The 17,650-nt window shown below is 41.4% G+C and overlaps 1 protein-coding gene across 5 annotated transcripts in view; it reads left to right on the top strand.

Annotated features, from left to right (window-relative positions):
- The window catches only part of SUSD1 (sushi domain containing 1), a 52,063-nt gene that overhangs the window by 28,343 nt on the left and 6,070 nt on the right, over positions 1–17,650 (top strand). For 4 of the 5 annotated variants that reach the window (XR_007767791.1, XM_050912666.1, XM_050912668.1 and 1 more), the window contains 3 exons: positions 10,679–10,772; positions 11,869–12,124; positions 16,720–16,759. Coding sequence is in view for 3 of the 5 variants with exons in the window: in XM_050912666.1 (XP_050768623.1) it covers positions 10,679–10,772; positions 11,869–12,124; positions 16,720–16,759 (390 nt within the window). In the remaining 2 variants the exon portion in view is untranslated. Of the gene's footprint in view, positions 1–10,678; positions 10,773–11,868; positions 12,125–15,340; positions 15,482–16,719; positions 16,760–17,650 lie in introns of all 5 variants that reach the window. The other variant, XR_007767792.1, reaches the window with a different exon arrangement.

The following is a 17,650-nucleotide window of genomic DNA, read 5'->3' on the forward strand; positions in this document are numbered from 1 at the left end:
TGTGAGCTAGGACATTATACTTAGAAAATTTTCTGGACTCTGGAAATAGATCTTTTGTGCCTGAATCACTGGATTATGTTTCCTTCTTGTAAAATAATTCATATTAGATTCAATGATAATTTCTCATTCCTCTTCCTCCTCTCAATTTTTTGCTTAGAATCAAGGTGTATTTTGAGTTTGTTCTGTGCTTACTGTTCACACACGCTGCCATTTCTTACATATTTATGCGTGCACTTTCCAGTGTGTTTGGGTAGGTTTGACCTCGAGCCTGTGTACCTCAGACAGTTGTAGTAGTTCCTATGCTTCTCAGCTGCTATTCTTTCTGTTTTAGTCCAGGATATACCTGCAGGCCACATACTCTTGTGTGTGTATCCTCCCTCTCTTCGTATGAACACGTAAGTCAGAAAGTAGACTCACAAGCAAGGAATCTAGAAAGTGACTTGAATTAGAAGAATGAATTCTGTCACATGCTAAGTATAATCTTCTAAAGCTCTGCACTTTCATCTCAGTATGTGAAAAACGTACTACATTACAGATCAGGTTGTGATGTCTAATCGTTTGCCTGCCCATGGATGTACACACACACATAAAAGATACATTATTGTTCTGCTCCGTTGTATGATGGAAAAGATTTACACTCATCCTTTCATAAAGGGACTTCCTTAAGGTCTGGAAAAGGAGGGAAAAACCAAAGCTACTTTCCAGTGAGGAAGTGAAAGACTGTTGGAGATGTGGTGATCTGACAGCTCTTACTTTGAGAGCACATCATGTACCTCCAGAGAGACAGTCCGTTACAGTGTGCAGCTTCAGAGCACAAATATTGCAAAGAAGGGAGTTTCTGATTTATGTAATGGGGAAAGGGGAGTGATTAAAACCTGAGTATGAGTTTTTGTTTTTTTAATGTAGAGAGGAAATTAGCTGCCAATCCTGCAAACACTTTCATACGTATGTTCATGCATGCACTTTGTATTTTTATGCAGAGACTATTCGAATGTGTGATATTTAAGTTCATATGAACTCTACTTGCCCGTTATTTTTCTGACCTCCTTCATATCAAGAATTATGTCATAAAAATTTGTGAAGTCATGATTGTTCTGATCACCTCTATCATTCTGTTTACAAAGCTCTTGATATAGGTGGCACAGTCTGTGCTTTATAGCCAGTGCTTTACATGCTGAACAAAATTCTTTGCTTTTTTTAGTCTTTTCCATCTCTGTGAACTGGGGGTTCTTTAGTATTGCTTCAGGTAGTCCTTTACAAATTTATAGTGATGTATCTGCATCAGCCTTTATGTTGTCCTCAACTAGTTAGTGTCATTAGCATTAAGTGACATGAATGAAATGCAAAATATAAAAAAAAACAGTACAAGAATCGACTACAGTTGGGAGGAAGATAGATTGTAAGCTCTTTTCAGCTATGAATTTTTACATGAAAAGGTCACACACACACCCTGCTAGTATTTCCATTTTTAAGATACGATCGTAGAATCATAGAATAGTTTGGGTTGGAAAGCACCTTTAAAGGTCATCTAGTCCAATGCCCCTGCAATAAGCGGGGACATCTTCAACTAGATCAGGTTGCTCAGAGCCTCGTCCAGCCTGACCTTGAATGTTTCCAGGGATGGGGCATCTACCACCTCTCTGGGCAACCTGTGCCAGTGTTTCACCACCCTCATCATAAAAAATTTCTTCCTTATATCTAGTCTGAATCTACCTTCTTTTAGTTTAAAACTGTTACCGCTTGTCCTATCGCAACAGGCCCTGCTAAAAACTCTGTCCCCATCTTTCTTAGAAGCCCCCTTTTAAGTATTGAAAGGCCACAATCAGGTCTCCCCGGAGCCTTGCCTTCTCCAGGGTGAACAACCCCAACTCTCTCTCTCAGCCTTTCTGCATAGGAGAGGTGTTGCATCCCTCTGATCGTTTTTGTGGCCCTTCTCTGGACCCGCTCCAACAGGTCCATGTCTTTCCTGTGCTGAGGACTCCAGAGCTGGACACAGTACTCCAGGTGGGGTCTGAGCAGAGCGGAGTAGAGGGGCAGAATCACCTCCCTCGCCCTGCTGGCCACACTTCTTTTGATGCAGCCCAGGATATGGTTGGCCTTCTGGGCTGCAAGCGCACATTGCCGGCTCATGTCCGGCTTTTCATCCACCAGCACCCCCAAGTCCTTCTCCTCAGGGCTGCTTTCAATCCCTTCATCCCCCAGCCTGTATTGATACTGGGGGTTGCCCTGACCCAGGTGCAGGACCTTGCACTTGGCCTTGTTGAACCTCATGAGGTTCGCGTGGGCTCACTTCTCGAGCTTGTCCAGGTCCCTCTGGATGGCATCCTGTCCCTCAGGTGTGTCAGCCGCACCACTCAGCTTGGTGTCATCAAGCAAACTCTTCCACAGCCTGCCACTACAAGGACTTAAACTGATTTCTGTATGGTTTACTTTGGGCAGATGTTTCACAGAAGAGAAAAAGGAAAAAAAGTGGTGTTATTTCCTCATGCCTCTTAGTTGAAAAAGCACCTTGCTGACTTTTCCCTGACCAACTTTTCCTCCTCTCCCATGGCCAGGTACTGTGTCAGTGCCTTCATCTTGGTGCATATGAACAGCTGCTAGTCCCCTGTGCCACACGTCCCGTCCAGCCCGCTCCAAGTCGTGCAAAGGGTGCCTGCGCTCTGCCGAGGTCAGGGTGGAAGGCAGCGCTGCAGAGCGGTGAGCACAGGCAGGGGACGTAGGAAGCGGCTGCCGCTGCAAGGCTGGGTGCTCACCCTGCAAGTCCAGCACAGCGCTGCACGCCTCTGCCTACCCAGGCGAGGTCCTGACACGGGCTTAGGAAGTGGGGCGGGAGCAGTGGTGGCTGTTTGCAGGATCCCAGCACAGACCTCTTTAGCGGAGGTTAGGATGCTGCCACACCAGGTCCACGCTAGTGGAAACACCAAGCATGCCCCTAACCCAAACACCCTGAGCAGAGAGCACCCAGCTCCCATTCTGCTGGCGGACCCTGAGCAGCTCTCGCTGGGTCTGCAGAACAGCAGGAATGAAAACTCAAGTGTTTCGCAGGTTGTATTTTATGTGTTAGGCTTTTGTTCCTAGAGATCGCAAGGGAAAGGTGCCCCAGGAAGAACCAGAGGAGGTGACGGCAGATGGCAAGCCATAGAAATGTTCAGGTAGAGATGGGCCAGGAGATACGGACCAAACTGGCTCACATAAACACATGGCAGCAAAATTAGATGAAAAATCAGGGGTAGAGTGAGCAGAAATGGGATGACAAACTAGCCATGTGCCTGCTTTCCGGTCCTGTCCTGGGGCTGCTCTGCCCCGTGCCTCTCTGCCGCGGACCTGGGGTTTCCGCTTGCTGGGCAGAGCACTCTGCATTTTCCTTTTTTTCCTGTTTTGCAGCTGACTGTTAAAAACATGAGCAAGACTTATGCCTGCCTGGCCACCTGTTGGTGTTTCTTATCGTCTCGGGGCAGTCGGGGGCCGGTGCAGCCTGGTTCTGATCTTGGCCTGCTTTTCCTGGGCTTGCTGCAAGCTCCCTCCTGCCTGGGTCAGCCCGTGGGCTCTGCCCTTGGAAACCTCAGAGCATCGCTCTGCCTGCTCCTCTGCCTCAGGGGCAACACGCGACCATAATGCAGTCTAGAAACGGCCCGTACAAGAAACAGCAAGATGTGGGCGGATTTACTTTTAAGGGAGGAGTCCCTGGCAGCCTAAGCAATGCCAGCAGGCTCCAGAGCGAGCTGTTTAAATTCGTGACATGTCAGCGGTGGTACTGTGGCAGCTAAACGCTCTCTGACTCATCTTCCTTCACGCGCTCGGCACAAGCTTCAAGGCTTGCTGCAAGACAGGCCCTCAGCCTCGGTGCGGGACTTGGGTGAGATGAGGCACCCACGTGCTCAGCTGCGATCCCGTCCCCGACCCCACATCCCGCCTAGCTGCCCCCTAAACGTGCCCCCCCTTTGAAACTGTCCTGCAGCTCCCTCGTCAGAGAGTTGCTGGAAGAAAATGCATGTGTGGCCAGGGGGGCCCTTCGCCTCGAGGGAGGCTCTTGTTTTCAGTTTCCCTCTTCGGCGCTCCCGAGTGACCTCCCCGGGACTGGCTGCGGTCCGGGACCTTGCCTCTGCAAAGCCCAGCAGTGCCTGCGTGGTGTCAGCTCCCCTGGGGAAAGCCTGGGAGGGCTCAGCAAGTCACACCATTTTTAGAGAAACTCCTAAGGAAGTTCAGATTTATGTAATTATTGTGACGTGAACAATTCAGCCGTTCGTTTATCTTCTCTTTCTTCTAGTTTTTTCTCATAAGCTCATATGTTCTCCCTGTTCAATACTGTCAACTCTTCCTCTCGCAGGAAAACTCATTAGCTTGCTGCCTGCTAGCGGACACCAAGCATGTCGCTAAGCACACCGACATTTGGGTTTTAGAAAGCTCCCAGAAAATACATGTTGAAAGCCTTGCTCCTGAGAGGTGCTGACTGGGATAGCAATAGCAATTTTAGGCTATTCCTAACCTCCTGGGACACCACGTCCATTAGCCCATGACCTTCTGTGTTAATGAGCCCCAAATGGTACACACCAACCCATATACACCAAGGCAGGCAGGGTCACCTTCTGTGTGCAAAGCACCACGTGCCCTGTGCAATCCCTTTCCCTGAAACAAGCCAGCCCAAGAAGGTGGCTACGGCTGATGCTCCCCTGGTCGCTCCGCTGCCAGGCTGTAACGCTCGCCTGGCTCTGCCTGCCCGTGGCAAACCCTGACCTCAGGTGGACAGCAGGTATTTCGGTGTCCTGGACGCATGAACGTCCACGTGAAGCTGTGGGCCCAGCTCCGCTTTGCAGAGGGAAATCAAAAGTCCTTGTGTCACAGGCACAGGGGTTAGCCTTGACTTGGAAACGGGACCAGGTGTAGCTGCTCTTACCGTGATGTAGACTGTTTTTCCCTTGGATGGTTAAATACATGCTCTTTTCAGTTGCATCGCTGCCTGCAGGAGCTCCCATTAATTCGGTCCGGTGACCTGGGAGTTAAAGTGGGCAGAAGAAGAACACGACTGACAGGGCACGGACGCTGCTCCGGGATTTCCCCGGGACACAGAGTGTACTTCTACCCGTGGACCCAAAGAGGCTCCGTTCTGCTGCGCCTTACGAGAGCCATGCGTGGAAAGTTTGTCTTTGCACAGCTCAGGAGAACGGCACCTTTGGCAAATACCGCGCGCAGTAGTACTGTGGCAGGATTTCCAAGGAAAGTCCTCGCAGAGCTGGTTCGTGTTGCCAGAGGGCAGAGAGTGACAACGGAGTTGCTGAAGGCTGGCTCAGATGGAAAGCAGCTGCGTGAAACTGAGGCGCCTGCAGGATGCCTTTGCTGTGGCTTGTTTTTCTGCTTCAGAAGGTTTCTCAGTCCTCACAGGCTGAGCAAGGGAGACACTGCAGCCCTTGCTCAGACACAGAACCTCCTGTTTGTCTTTCTTACCCGTGGCGTTAGACAGGAATGTCCACCCCTCGTCAGCCTCACTGCAGCCCCTGGGGCTTTGCAGAGGAAGGAGCCCACAAAGCTGTTGTCAGAGCTCTTCCCTGGCCAGCATCCTTTCCTGTTTCTCCGTGATGCCCAGATGTGGTCTGCAGCTTGAAGCAATACCGTTTCAGACCCTTGCTCTGACACAGAAGACGTGATGGTGTGCAAGCTGGCTTCGCGTCTGTTGCGTGGCTGTGATTTACACGGACTTGTGGGCGTGGTGGCAGGTCGCTTGACGGTCTGTTAAAGACTGAGGGGTCCCAGTCAAGATCCCCTAAACCACGTCTCCCTGCTTTTATCTTTCCTTCCTTCCCTAGGACCATTTTACTTCAAAGACATCCTGGCCCAGGGAGTATTTTCCCTAAGAGAAAGGACTTTTTGTAGAGCAGAGTTCAGTCTCACACAGCGCAGGAGCCAAACCCGCAGGAGGCAAAGCACACCACTGCAAGCAGAGCTGTGCCTGGCTGGTGGCACAGCACCGGGCACTAGTTCCCTTGGCATTTTCACTGTCTGCCTCATTCACTTCATACCTTTCCTGTGATGAACGGGATGGTGTGACGTTCAGCCACAGATCAAGAGAACAAAGGCCGAAGTCAGCAGAGGGAATCACATGAGTGGGATTTCCAGAGATGACTAGTCTTTAAAGAAGATTTAAGTGGTCTTTTTCTGTAGATGTGGTGTTGATTTATTCGACCTCCTTCCTTCCCTCCCTTCTTTAGGTAATGTCTTTCTTCAAGTTAAAAATCTCTTCTCTTTGTTAAAGGAATTATACCATAATATGTACATTAAACTTAATTACTCTTCAGACAGTAACACAAATGGCAAAAAACCTTTTCTATTGTATCAATATCTCTACCTTTTTTAATAAATTTTACAGCAGTGTTTTTGACTTCCTTGTTTTAAAATGTAGTAAAAAACGTTTTGGACATAAAGCTCTCAAATAACCATTAAAAAAAATCCCTTGTTAGCAGGAAATGAAGATCACACAAATGGTGTTATTTCAGCAAAGGGTTGTTGAAGTTAGAACTTGGCCTTAAGAGGAATCTTTGATTTGACTTCCCTGAACTTGGGAAGAGTTTCTATCTGTTTTTGGACTTTGTGGTTCAATTCCATTACTATTTTTACAGCTTTATCATTAGCACAAAACGATGAAGGGAAGCTGTAAAGAGGGCTATGCTGGCACCAAGCAAAGGGTTTTTAATGAGGTACAAATCATTCAGCTTAACAGCTTTTGTGCATATCTATATGTAGGGTGGGATAGGAATTGATTTGTTCATTCATTTTTGACATGTCTGTGTATGGGAAACCTACAACCTTTCTTGCCTGCATTATGTATCCACAGGTAAGTAGCACGGTGTTGTCCCAGGGTTACAGCTTCAGAGCTGTACAAAAGGTCAGAGGACAGGAAAGGCATTAAATATTTCTGTTATCACTACTGGAGAATGTCATAAAAGTGCCCATGTTCCTTGTACTACAGCAGTTTGCCTGTGAAGTCCTTGGACTGCAGCAGTAAACAGTATTGGCAAAAACTGGGGCTTTAAAACAAGAAGTAAACAGTTCATTTCCAGGATTAAAGAAAGAAATGTAGCTGTTTCATTGTGAAATGCTTTCATGATAACTAGTAGTGAACTGCTTCCAACATGCTAGCTTTTTCTGAAGAGCATGATTACAGTATAACACCAAGCAGGCTTTTGCTCCAGCATTGAGGCGTGTACTGTTTGCCTGCGCTGTTGCAATGGTAGGCACTTCTGGCATGCGCTTCTTTCCTGTAGCCTGCCTTCATGTTCAGAGGGAGACTCAGCGGATGGATTCTTATAGTAGAAAATGAGCCTGTATGTGAGATGTCCAAATGTTAGTAACATAGCACTATGACAAGGAAGTGCTTGGAATGCGACTGTCTCTGGATATACTTGCATTTCTTGCTATGTTCTTCTGCGTTTTCATGGTGCTGCTACAGATATGTTAGTCTGTTCTTCTGGTGAAGAGTTAAAAAAAAACAAAAACCTTTAACAAAGGCAAGGTGTTAACAGCACCTGAACAGACTGGAGGATCTTGCTTTCTTCTCACAGCCCACCTAGTGCAAGTCCTCATCTCTCCATAGGATTCCCCCTTTACCTCCACCTGTTCTAGATGGTGTTAAGTCAATATTTTTTCCATGTGGATTTTTAAATCTAGAAATTATGGTGACCTCACATCAGACTTTTTTTTTAAATGTTACGTTTCTGGAAAGGTGCTTCTTTTATTAAAAGTTCATAGTGGCCAAATACTGCATATGGAATAACTCCTTCAGAATTTCCTTTCTGGTTACTGAAGCAAAAATGAAATCCATTTCTTTAATTTTAATATTATTATTATTATTATTACTTTGCATTGTTGCAAGTTGTTCACTTTTCTTATTAAAACAGGCAGATTGTCTTCGGTGTGCTTGATGTTTGTGGTAATTAGTATTTCTTACTAGCAACTAAAAATGGCAAGCTTTAAAAGCACTGTATGATTTTTCAGATTTTGATGTTTTTGCCCACTTACTAGGGCTGTCAGTGCTGGATGGCTATTTATTTTCATGTTTTGCATTTTTCCTGTCAAATTACAGAAAATAAAAAAATGTAATTGTTATGAACTTAGCAGTCTTTTTGTCCCCTGTTCCCCCTTGCACTGCTTCTCTGGAAAAAAGATGCAAAATATGCGATGCACATTCTGGCTAGCATTAAAGAAGAAATTCCCAAGTTTTTCTTGGACATTGGAAAATTCTCAAGAGAAATTAATAATAGTGTCTCCTGGTGGTATTGGATGCCAAAGGAAAGGAAGATAGGAGAAATAATCTACCCTGACAGATATATTTTCCTGTCACTCTGTCCACTGGCAATGTCTGCGCTGAGGAACCGTTGAAGTTAAGGGAGGGTTTACAGTTCTTAAGTTCTGTTTGCTTAGGTTTGCAAGGTGCAAAGGACATAAAGGTTGGCTGTCAAATATTATTTGTTCATTTATTTTGTTTGGGTAGAAATACTGTCTGTACATTTTACAATATCTGCAGTTGCAGAAGTATTGAAAAGACCCTCTGAAGTAAAGACTATTTCCTGTTCTTGCAAGCAGCCATGCAATACACTTCATTAACTCAGAAAACTGAAAGGGGTTTCTGCCCTGTCTCTGCTAGAGAGAAGCCACTGTGGAACATTAAGGCTTTGCTAGATACAAATCTTATTCTCATTTCAATCCTAAACATTCGTAGCTGGTTTCTTCTCTGGTACTTGACCCAGAGCCTGGTTTTGAAGAGGACCTGGTAAAGGGAACTACCAGAGCAGTTAATTTGACTAGGTAAGCTTTCAGGAGGTTCTCTTGAGGATGATTTTTGCCAAGGGCAAGGTAGGGTTTTTCTTGCTAGGGATGCTTGTATGGCCTGTTGTCTTTATTTTGGGTGTACTGTGCTTAAGTTGTTCCTTCCCCATGTTTCATCTGTTTAAAGCAGAGATCATGTAGGCTTTCAAATTTCTTTTTCATACGCTACAAAGACAAGTTTTTGGTTCCCTCATGTAAGACAATTTCTCCTTTATCTGGATCTTTCTCGTAGTCATCCTCTGCACTGGTTTCACTTAGCTCTGTTGGACTGATGATTGGAACTTCAGACACTGTGAAATGATCACACCTGGGCCTTCTGTACCTCTGGTGGCACTATTCTAGTGTTACAGAAATATGTTTCTTACGCTTTTTAGAGCAGCCTTTTCCTTTTTTTTTTCTCTGTTATCATTTTGGTGACTAACACTCATTCTGAGATGTACTAATATGCTCTTCCTACTACTCAAAGGAACTTAGAAAAGATTCTTGTTAGTAGCCCCAAATGTATCACCTTGTACTTTATACTGGTGAATTTCATCCCATTTCTGCAAAACAACAACTGTAAAGGTGATTCAGTTCTTCTTGCATAATGTCTCCATACTGCTTTTGTTTTACACTGAGCAGCAAAATTCATCTGTTTTGCACCATGATTGTTAACAAAATGCCAGACTTAGTACTTACTTTGTTTAGTTTTGGAGGAACTCCTCTAACAACCTTCCTGCACCCCAGTACTTCTGCTTCCAACGTGCTGTATTTTGCTAGCTCCCTATTTACCAGTTATTCACACACTTTACAGTTGTTCTACCAAGCCTCATTTTCTCCTGCTGAACTAATGATTTTCTGTGTTTTTACATAGATGTACTATCCGTATTCCTGTTTGAAAAATCCATGCATCTCAGCAAGATTTTGCCTGATGTGACTTAACTTCGGCAAATCTGCATTGGTTTTCTTTTGTTTGTCTCCATGACATTGATTATTCTTTCTAACAGTGCTCTAAAGCCTTGGTTTTCTGTATGTCAGCACTGCATTTGTTACTCTTCAGTAAGATACCAATCAGCAGCTTGATAGACCAGTTTACAGGTATGGCTAGGCTGTTTGAAAATATCTGTGCTAGTTCTTTCACACTTCTGGGGTAGATAGTATCCATGGTTCACACTCTGCCCCCTTGGTAGTGCACACTGAAGCTCTTTTCATTTTTGCTTCCAGGCTCATAGTGGTAATTTCCATTATCATAGCACCAGTCTCTGTCAGTGTGCAGCTGTCATCACTGCCATTGAAATTAGAGGCAGAAGTGTTTCTTCAGTTTTGGCCTTGATGCAAATTCCCACTAAAACAAATTAGAGCTCTGTACCCATATTGAAATCCAATTTAAGGGGCTGGATATTGCTAGCTCACTGTGAGCAGTAACTAAGGAAGTTGCCTTCTTGAAAATGCCTTTGGCACTAATAGATTCTCCTTTATTCATACCATTTTATTTCTTGTAGTGGGCTGTGTGCCCGGAGTTTCATCTTTCTCTTCTCCTTGACCATTTCAGTTAGTCTAATAAATAATACTGCTTCTTCCAGTAAATCTTTCCTGTCTCATTTCTTTGTAGTCTACCACCATTTTTGGGCATCTCTGTTTTTCCCAGCTAGCAGATATAATTCAATACAGGGGTTTGAGTTGGGGCTGCCACGCCATCATGTTCGTATTTGCTCTGTGTTTTTCTTGACTATACTATTTATGTTGCCTGCAGACTTTAGCCATCAGGGGTTTTGAGGCTCAGTTAACAGAGGAAGTTTTGGGGGAAAAAATAGCTAGGAACCCTCATGCCTGAAATATTTGTAAAACCTCTCTGAAGCACTGGTATTTGTTTACTTTTTAGATCCCCCTTTCCCAGATGTAGAATTTGTTGCAGTAAAAGGTTCTGCGCCCTTGCTCAGACTCCGGAAAGCAGAAGATCGAAATGGACCGATCAGGTTTGACTCTGTGCACTCTTCACCCTTTCAGAAAACATTCTGCAGATTTATGTTACTTACATGTTGGAACTTCTTGTGGGGGTTAGATTATTTTTGTTAGTGATGGGAGAAAACTTTAAGCTGTAACTCCCAGTTTCTCCTCCCTCAGCAGAGTAATATTTGGCTTCAGACTATTCCCTGCTTTCTGGAACAAAATTCTGTTTTTGATAGTTCTGAGTTTTCACTGTTGGTTTTGGTTTTTTTTTTTTCCCTTTATCCACAGTGAAGTCACAGTAGATTTTTATTGATGGACCCAACCACAGCTCTACCCGTGTGATTTATCTTTTCCAGCAAACTCCTGCAGCCAGTACATTTTTTTTTCTAGGAGCCAGAGGAAATGGTGAACAATGTCTGTATTTATGCATATTCTGAAGTAGTGTTTTCATATTAGTGTATTACTACCAAAATACGTTTCTAGAGAAAAAGGATTTACACCTTACTAAGTGCTGTTTGTGATAGAAGGAAAAGGTAATTGTAACTCAACATTACACTAAAGCAGAAAATATTTGACAGCTAGTAACATTTCAGGAAATGACTAGTGTAACAGCCCTAATAATTAGTCTTCCTATGGTTGGCTGTCATAGACTAAACTTTGTTTTGAGAGGTCTGAAAACAGATTTGTTTAATTTTTTACAAATGGTATCTGTCCTCTCCTTCTTTAAACAGAAAAAGTCTTGTTTCTCAGAAATTATGAATTATTTTTAGAGGCCAATGACATATTGTTTCATAGGTGAACTTATGTGTTAGATGAGAGGAGCAAGAGAGAGCCTACAATAACTCAGTTTGATGCTCTTCTGAACATGAATAAACATGTAAAGTTAATGTGCATGTGATGAGCAGAACCAGCTCTAAGCTGTGCATGCAGTACTTCTGGTTCAAAACACAATGGAACACACAAATAGAGAAATATTTCAGTATAAGAAGCATTCGTATTGGACATTGATAATAAAAAGCAGTGAAGAGGCTACAAATAGAAAAGACAATGTGAATTAATGAATGTCTGATGCTTAGTACATTGAAGTGAGGGCTAATGTTTACTTTTTTTGTTTCACTCTAGTCTTTATCAAGTGATTGTGCTTCCTCTGGGTTTGCAAAGCACTTTTATTTGTGACTCCTTTGCTGCTGCAACTTTCTTTAGTAACACCACTGACGTTAAAGGATATGTGGCAGCTGAATTTCAGGCGAAGGATGTTGCTGATAACATGTCAATTGCTCTTGGAGACAGACATTACTACGGGAAGTTTTATAATGCTCCTTTAAAGCTGGGAGAAGAGTATTGTGTTTTTTTGAGAATAATAAGTGAGTGGAATAAGGTAATGGATGTTTTAAAACCTTTTCTTTACACCTTTTGAATGAAATGTTGCTGGGAAAAAGAGGAAAATGTGAGCTTTATGTTAAGGTTTTTATGATGTTGCAAGGGTCTGTTAGTTGACAGAATTAGATTAAATCTGAAGCTCTTTAAATAACTCTTGTAATTCCTTTCAGATATTTATGTCATTGTAATGTTGGAGCAACTCTGGATGCCAAAAGGCAAACAATGGAAAAAACTAAAAATGAAGGGCCATCGCTGCCCTCAGTAATTGAGGGTGTCTTTATTGGGCCAGAATTTAGTGAAAGAGTTTAGTATGAGAATCTGAAAATTACTTCTTAGCAATGACAAATTCACCCATTTTAATTTTTAATTGAATGTTTTGTAGCAAAATATTCCAGTTCTCCAAATGACAAGGAAAAATATATTTTATCATGTGTGTTACCTTCCATGTAGCAATGAATGTCAACTCCAGCTCCCTTGGGAAAGCCTTGTGGAAAAAAGTATATTGCTAGCATTAATTTTTTGTCATTTTAAAGTAAATATGTATTTTAATTAGAAACAGAAAGTTTCTAAAATACACATCTCAGCTGTTTCATGCTTTAGTGTCTTGCCTCCCGTGATGTCATTATGCCATTAGTTTTCCAGTCGTTACCTATCTTGGGGGTCAACAGCTTGTAATTTTTTCATAATGTAAGTCTCAGCAGTAGGAGGTTTTTCTCATATGGGCCAGGTGATAGACTTTTCATGTGCATACAGTTCCTGAATGTCAAATGTGAAAACAACAAAGCAACTCCTACTAAAGAAAAAAACACTTAAACAGTGCCTCACCCTGCCACCCAAAAAAATTAAAATAGAGTTTTAGGCCTTCGTATATATAGCACAAAGCAAGGAGACATGCAAAAACTGATCTGTGAGTCACTTGTAAATAATTCTCTACAATTTTGGAAGCCTACATCCAAAGCTCAGTAAGTTACAACAGCTTCGATTAAGAAATATAACTCTGCCTCAGTCCAAAGCGAATGAAATAAAACAAGTACATGTAATAGCTGTTGCTGTTACTGGTATCTACTAATCTGTGCAGCGTAAGTTTTGTGTGGCATCTACTTTAACAGTAGTCTTAAGAAGTTTTTATAGCACAGATAAAGTGGTTTCTGATCCTGATACAAGTCTGTTGTTTGCCATAAATTTTAAATTAATTGTATGAGGGAATAAGTAGGGAAATGACATGTGAAGGCATTCAGTTCATAAATAATGCTAAATTAGCCCTAAATATTGTGGAATTTGGACAGCGAACTGTATTTTTTTGAAAAATTTGCTCTGTGTAGCAGGATTGTTAATGAGTCAAATGTATACAAGTTTAGCCTCTTTAAGCACTCCTAAATACCTCCTTGAGCTCAGTTTATGTATCCTTGGGTTTTATGCATTGGTTTCCCTAGCTCTTTCCCTTCAATATTTTCTGATACTGGGGAACATTTCCTATTGTTACTTGTGTTGAGGCTTTTCTTGCACAGAACAGTGCAGATTGCTTATCATCTCTGCCAGCTGTTTGTTAAACTGCTTCTAAGTTACATTATTCTTTCTCTTTCATATAGATTATTTCCTGATGTTTCATCTCTAGCATGGCCAGCTGTCTTTTCTAGGCCACTGATTTAATGGTATTATTATTGCTATTTGTAGAAGTCACTCTTCGCTTCCTTCCATTTAGAATGCATCAGCTCCTTAATATACACTTTCCTGTATGGCTTTTGTTACTTGATGAAGTACACAAAGTTACAGACAACATTTATAAATCATTATTAGGATTCCAAATACCAAACAGCTTTGATTCCCAGCTCTGCTTCTTTGAAATGGAACTTAAATCTGTGGCTCAAAAGTACTGGTTTATCTTCAATTCTCATGCCCTTGTATTTTGTGCAATTGTTGGTATTAAGAAGTTAAAGAAATTCAGAATTATAAATTGAGGGTTGTTGGGTTTTGAGAATTTCTGAAAATCTGATTACTTATTGGATTCAAGAGTTAATATTTAAAAGTCTGCTTTTTAAAAAATCTGTTCTTTAATTGGCCCTCCATTATTAATACATGTGAAATCAGCATTTCTGTAGTGTATTTTACTTGTGAACACATTTCCATTTGAATACAGACACATTAGAAATATATGTCATAGACTCCTAACTAATGTTCTCATTATTGTACTTATATGTTCTGGCATCCTCCAGAGTCCTTTCTGGCTCCAGAACCCTTCATGCTGAGAAGGGTACAATTTGTGTCATACATGCTGCAAAATCATGGCTTGGTTGTGACTTTTTATTGCCATTGTTCCTCAATATACCTGTCATATTTTCTTTGTGGTAAGCGTGGGAAAATCAGTTCAGATAAAATTGTGTGGACACAGTTAAGACAAGTAAGCTGTTCTGTTTTATTGAGTCCACGTTCATTTATCCCTTGCTCAGATTTGGAGGTCCTGAGAAAGATGTCTGCTGTGCAGTTTTTACTTTCTGTTTATTTTTCAAGGTGGAGGAATGAAAACACATATTTCATTTGTGCAGGACATTCAGATGTGTTAAAAGGCTGGTCAGATGATTTGAGGAGATAGTTGGGGATGTACAAGAAAAGCAGTTAGGAAGTCAGAGATAATGGAAATTACCATTTTTCATAGTGATGGATTTGGCAGTTGAAATATAGGGATGATGGAGACCAAGGGAGGATTTGGGAACAAACGAGAATTTACTGCCATTATCATGAAAACCATACTTAACGGGAACAAATTGTCCACCCTTGGAAGTGTCCTTCTCTGTGAGGGATACTGCTTAATTAAATAACTCAAACCCATCTGGTACCTATTTTAATCTCCAGTGATTACTTTATGGATTCCATGCTGTGCGGAGAGCCAAGGCTCATAGTGAAGGGCAAGAACTAAAAAAGGTGTTTGGAGTTTAAACTTATTTGAGATTAATTTCTTTAGCATAGCTTTTGTTCAGTGTCAGCATCAGCTTTTTTGGATCAAACAGTTTGTGCATGTAACAGAAGTAAGAGCAGGACTTACCTGTGAAACGTAAAGATGACACACAGTCTTTTCAGGAAAAAAGCTATGAGCTTTTTGGAAAATTGGAATCAAAATGACCCCTACTGTGAGAAAAAGTCTGTTAAAATTAGCCTAATAAAAAAATCATCTGAGAACAGTGTATATGCATGGCAAAATGTTTTCTTTTTTCTCCAGAACTCTTAAGTGTGCAGCGGTGGAAGGGGTTTCTATCTCCAGTTTAGCTACCTGTGAATATCCAGATTGAAATATGGACTGTGAGATCCATGGACACTGAAGTATTTGGAGGAGTAGTTTCACTGATAACTTTCTGGAAAGGTGCTAATTCATCAGAGGAAGGGATTTATGATGTGGTTTAGTGTAAAGTGCAGATCAGTGAACTTTGCTGCTGAGATTCCTGGGAGCTCTGTAACTTCTCTGAGAGGCAGGAGATGACTGGTTTGCTGCAAACTAGAGTATGTCACAGAGGTAGCTATTTCAGGATGATGGCACTCACACCAGTGCCTCCAGAATCTGGCATTTGGTTGAGTTTTTAAATCCACCCCTTGTTCTTTATTCTCCCTCTCCTAAGAGGATTTTCTTTGTCGGTGTTTTGTCTTTTTAAATAACCAGAAAATTCCTTATAAAAAATGAGTTTAAGAAACACTGAGATTCCACAATTCAGCATGCAGGCACACAAAAGTAAGATTAACCATACAAATGTGCCTTTGTCCTTTTGTGCAAATGCTTTAAAATATAGCCTTCAATTTCATACAAACATACTGTTATCCAGAGCAACATAGTACACATTTTGCCAAAACATGAAAAATATATGTGTATGTATTCTGCGAAAGTCTATGAAAGTCATTTAGCAGGAAAGTACATATAGAAGCACTACAAAAACAGGCTTTACAGTAATTATACAATAGAAAATAGAACGTAGAATAGAACTTCTTGTGTATGTATGAGTGCGAAGTGCTGGGGGAAAAAAGCTCTATAGGGACCAAAGCTTACTGTAAAAAACCCAAACTTGTTAAACAAGTCTGCAAAAGCAGACCCCTGATAAACATTTATTCAACTACTGTGAATATTAACTACTATAAGTATTCTATAAAAATTGTTAAAAATTACCAAGCAAGTTGTCATAACTGAAAAAGCCCCTACATATAGTATTTGAAAAATATGCCATTAAGTACCATGTTTTAACATATATATTCTACATGGGGATAGGGTTAATACAGCATATTCAGCCTTATCTTAGCTTTTAATAAATTCTGAATACTTATCCAGGCGGCTTCAAAGATCCTTCCATGTTACTTACATGCCTAGGTTGTAGAAAGAGTGAGTGATGATCTAAAAGACTAGAGCCAGCCTTTCATCAAAGCTCTATCTCTAATCTTATCTTTATAGTTTATAATCTTTTCAGACAATCTAGAGGCTGCTACCAGGGGAGTAACAAATTCCATTCCCAATAGTAATAAAATACAGTATGTTGTGGGTGGCTGTTCTTGCAGAGGGTGTTAGTGACAATAAATTTCTCTCATGAGAAACAGTGATTTTTATGTTTTCATTTTCAGGTGAGAACACAGTCCTGTGCTGTTTGGGCACAAATTAAAAGTAAGTCAATTTTCCCTTCAATGAGAAAACAGAAGTTGTCATGGCTTTGCTTGGCAGGATAAACTAATAATTGCTGTGGCTGTTTCTTCATTTCCCATTAATGGTCAGTTCACTTTGAGGATTGGAAGGGTTAGAGGCAGAAAATTTGCCTTGCACTTCGGTATTCCATTCTAATGGATTCAGTAATCCATTCTAAAATGGATTCTCTGGTTTATCGCTGGTTTTCAATATTACTCTTTCTATCCATCACATCCAAATCTTTACAGCAATTTTTGTGCACAAAGGATTTGAAGCACAGAAGATGTGAAATATTAGAAACCTGTTTTAAGATAGTTCTATATTAGCTTAAAGATCTAAAAAAAAAAAAAAATTCTAGCTTTTAGAAGCCACATTATTTATTTTGGTATGTTCAGGTGGTCCTTGGAGAACTGAGTCATTTTATGAACTTAGGAAAATAAAAGACATGATGCAAAAATGAAATATATGGCTAATTTTTGTACTTGTAAGTACAGTTTCTTAAAAATATAATGGCATAACTTTAAAAGCCAGTGAATTTCTCAGTGTGGTTTTATCTTTGTTTTACTTTTTGACTACAAAATGTTTCCAGTGAATGAGTTTACTTCAGAGGAGTTTGGAATCTACTAGAGATTAAGTTTCCCTCCTTTCTGCCATGGTAGAAAGTACTCTCTTCACCCATTTCATCATGTTTCAGCAAAAAGCAAACATTCGCCTCTCCTGACAAAGAAAGTGGCACCACTGGAGTCCCCTACAAACTCTAAATTCTGCCTTTGAGTTGAAAGACTCATGAATTGGAGTTAGGAAATGCAGTGACACTGGAGGGTGAGACGGTACTTTGGAATGATAATAAATCGTGTGGTGCATGGAGTGCTT

Source organism: Gymnogyps californianus, chromosome Z, assembly GCF_018139145.2.
Source record: "Gymnogyps californianus isolate 813 chromosome Z, ASM1813914v2, whole genome shotgun sequence".
In the NCBI taxonomy this organism is placed as follows: domain Eukaryota; kingdom Metazoa; phylum Chordata; class Aves; order Accipitriformes; family Cathartidae; genus Gymnogyps; species Gymnogyps californianus.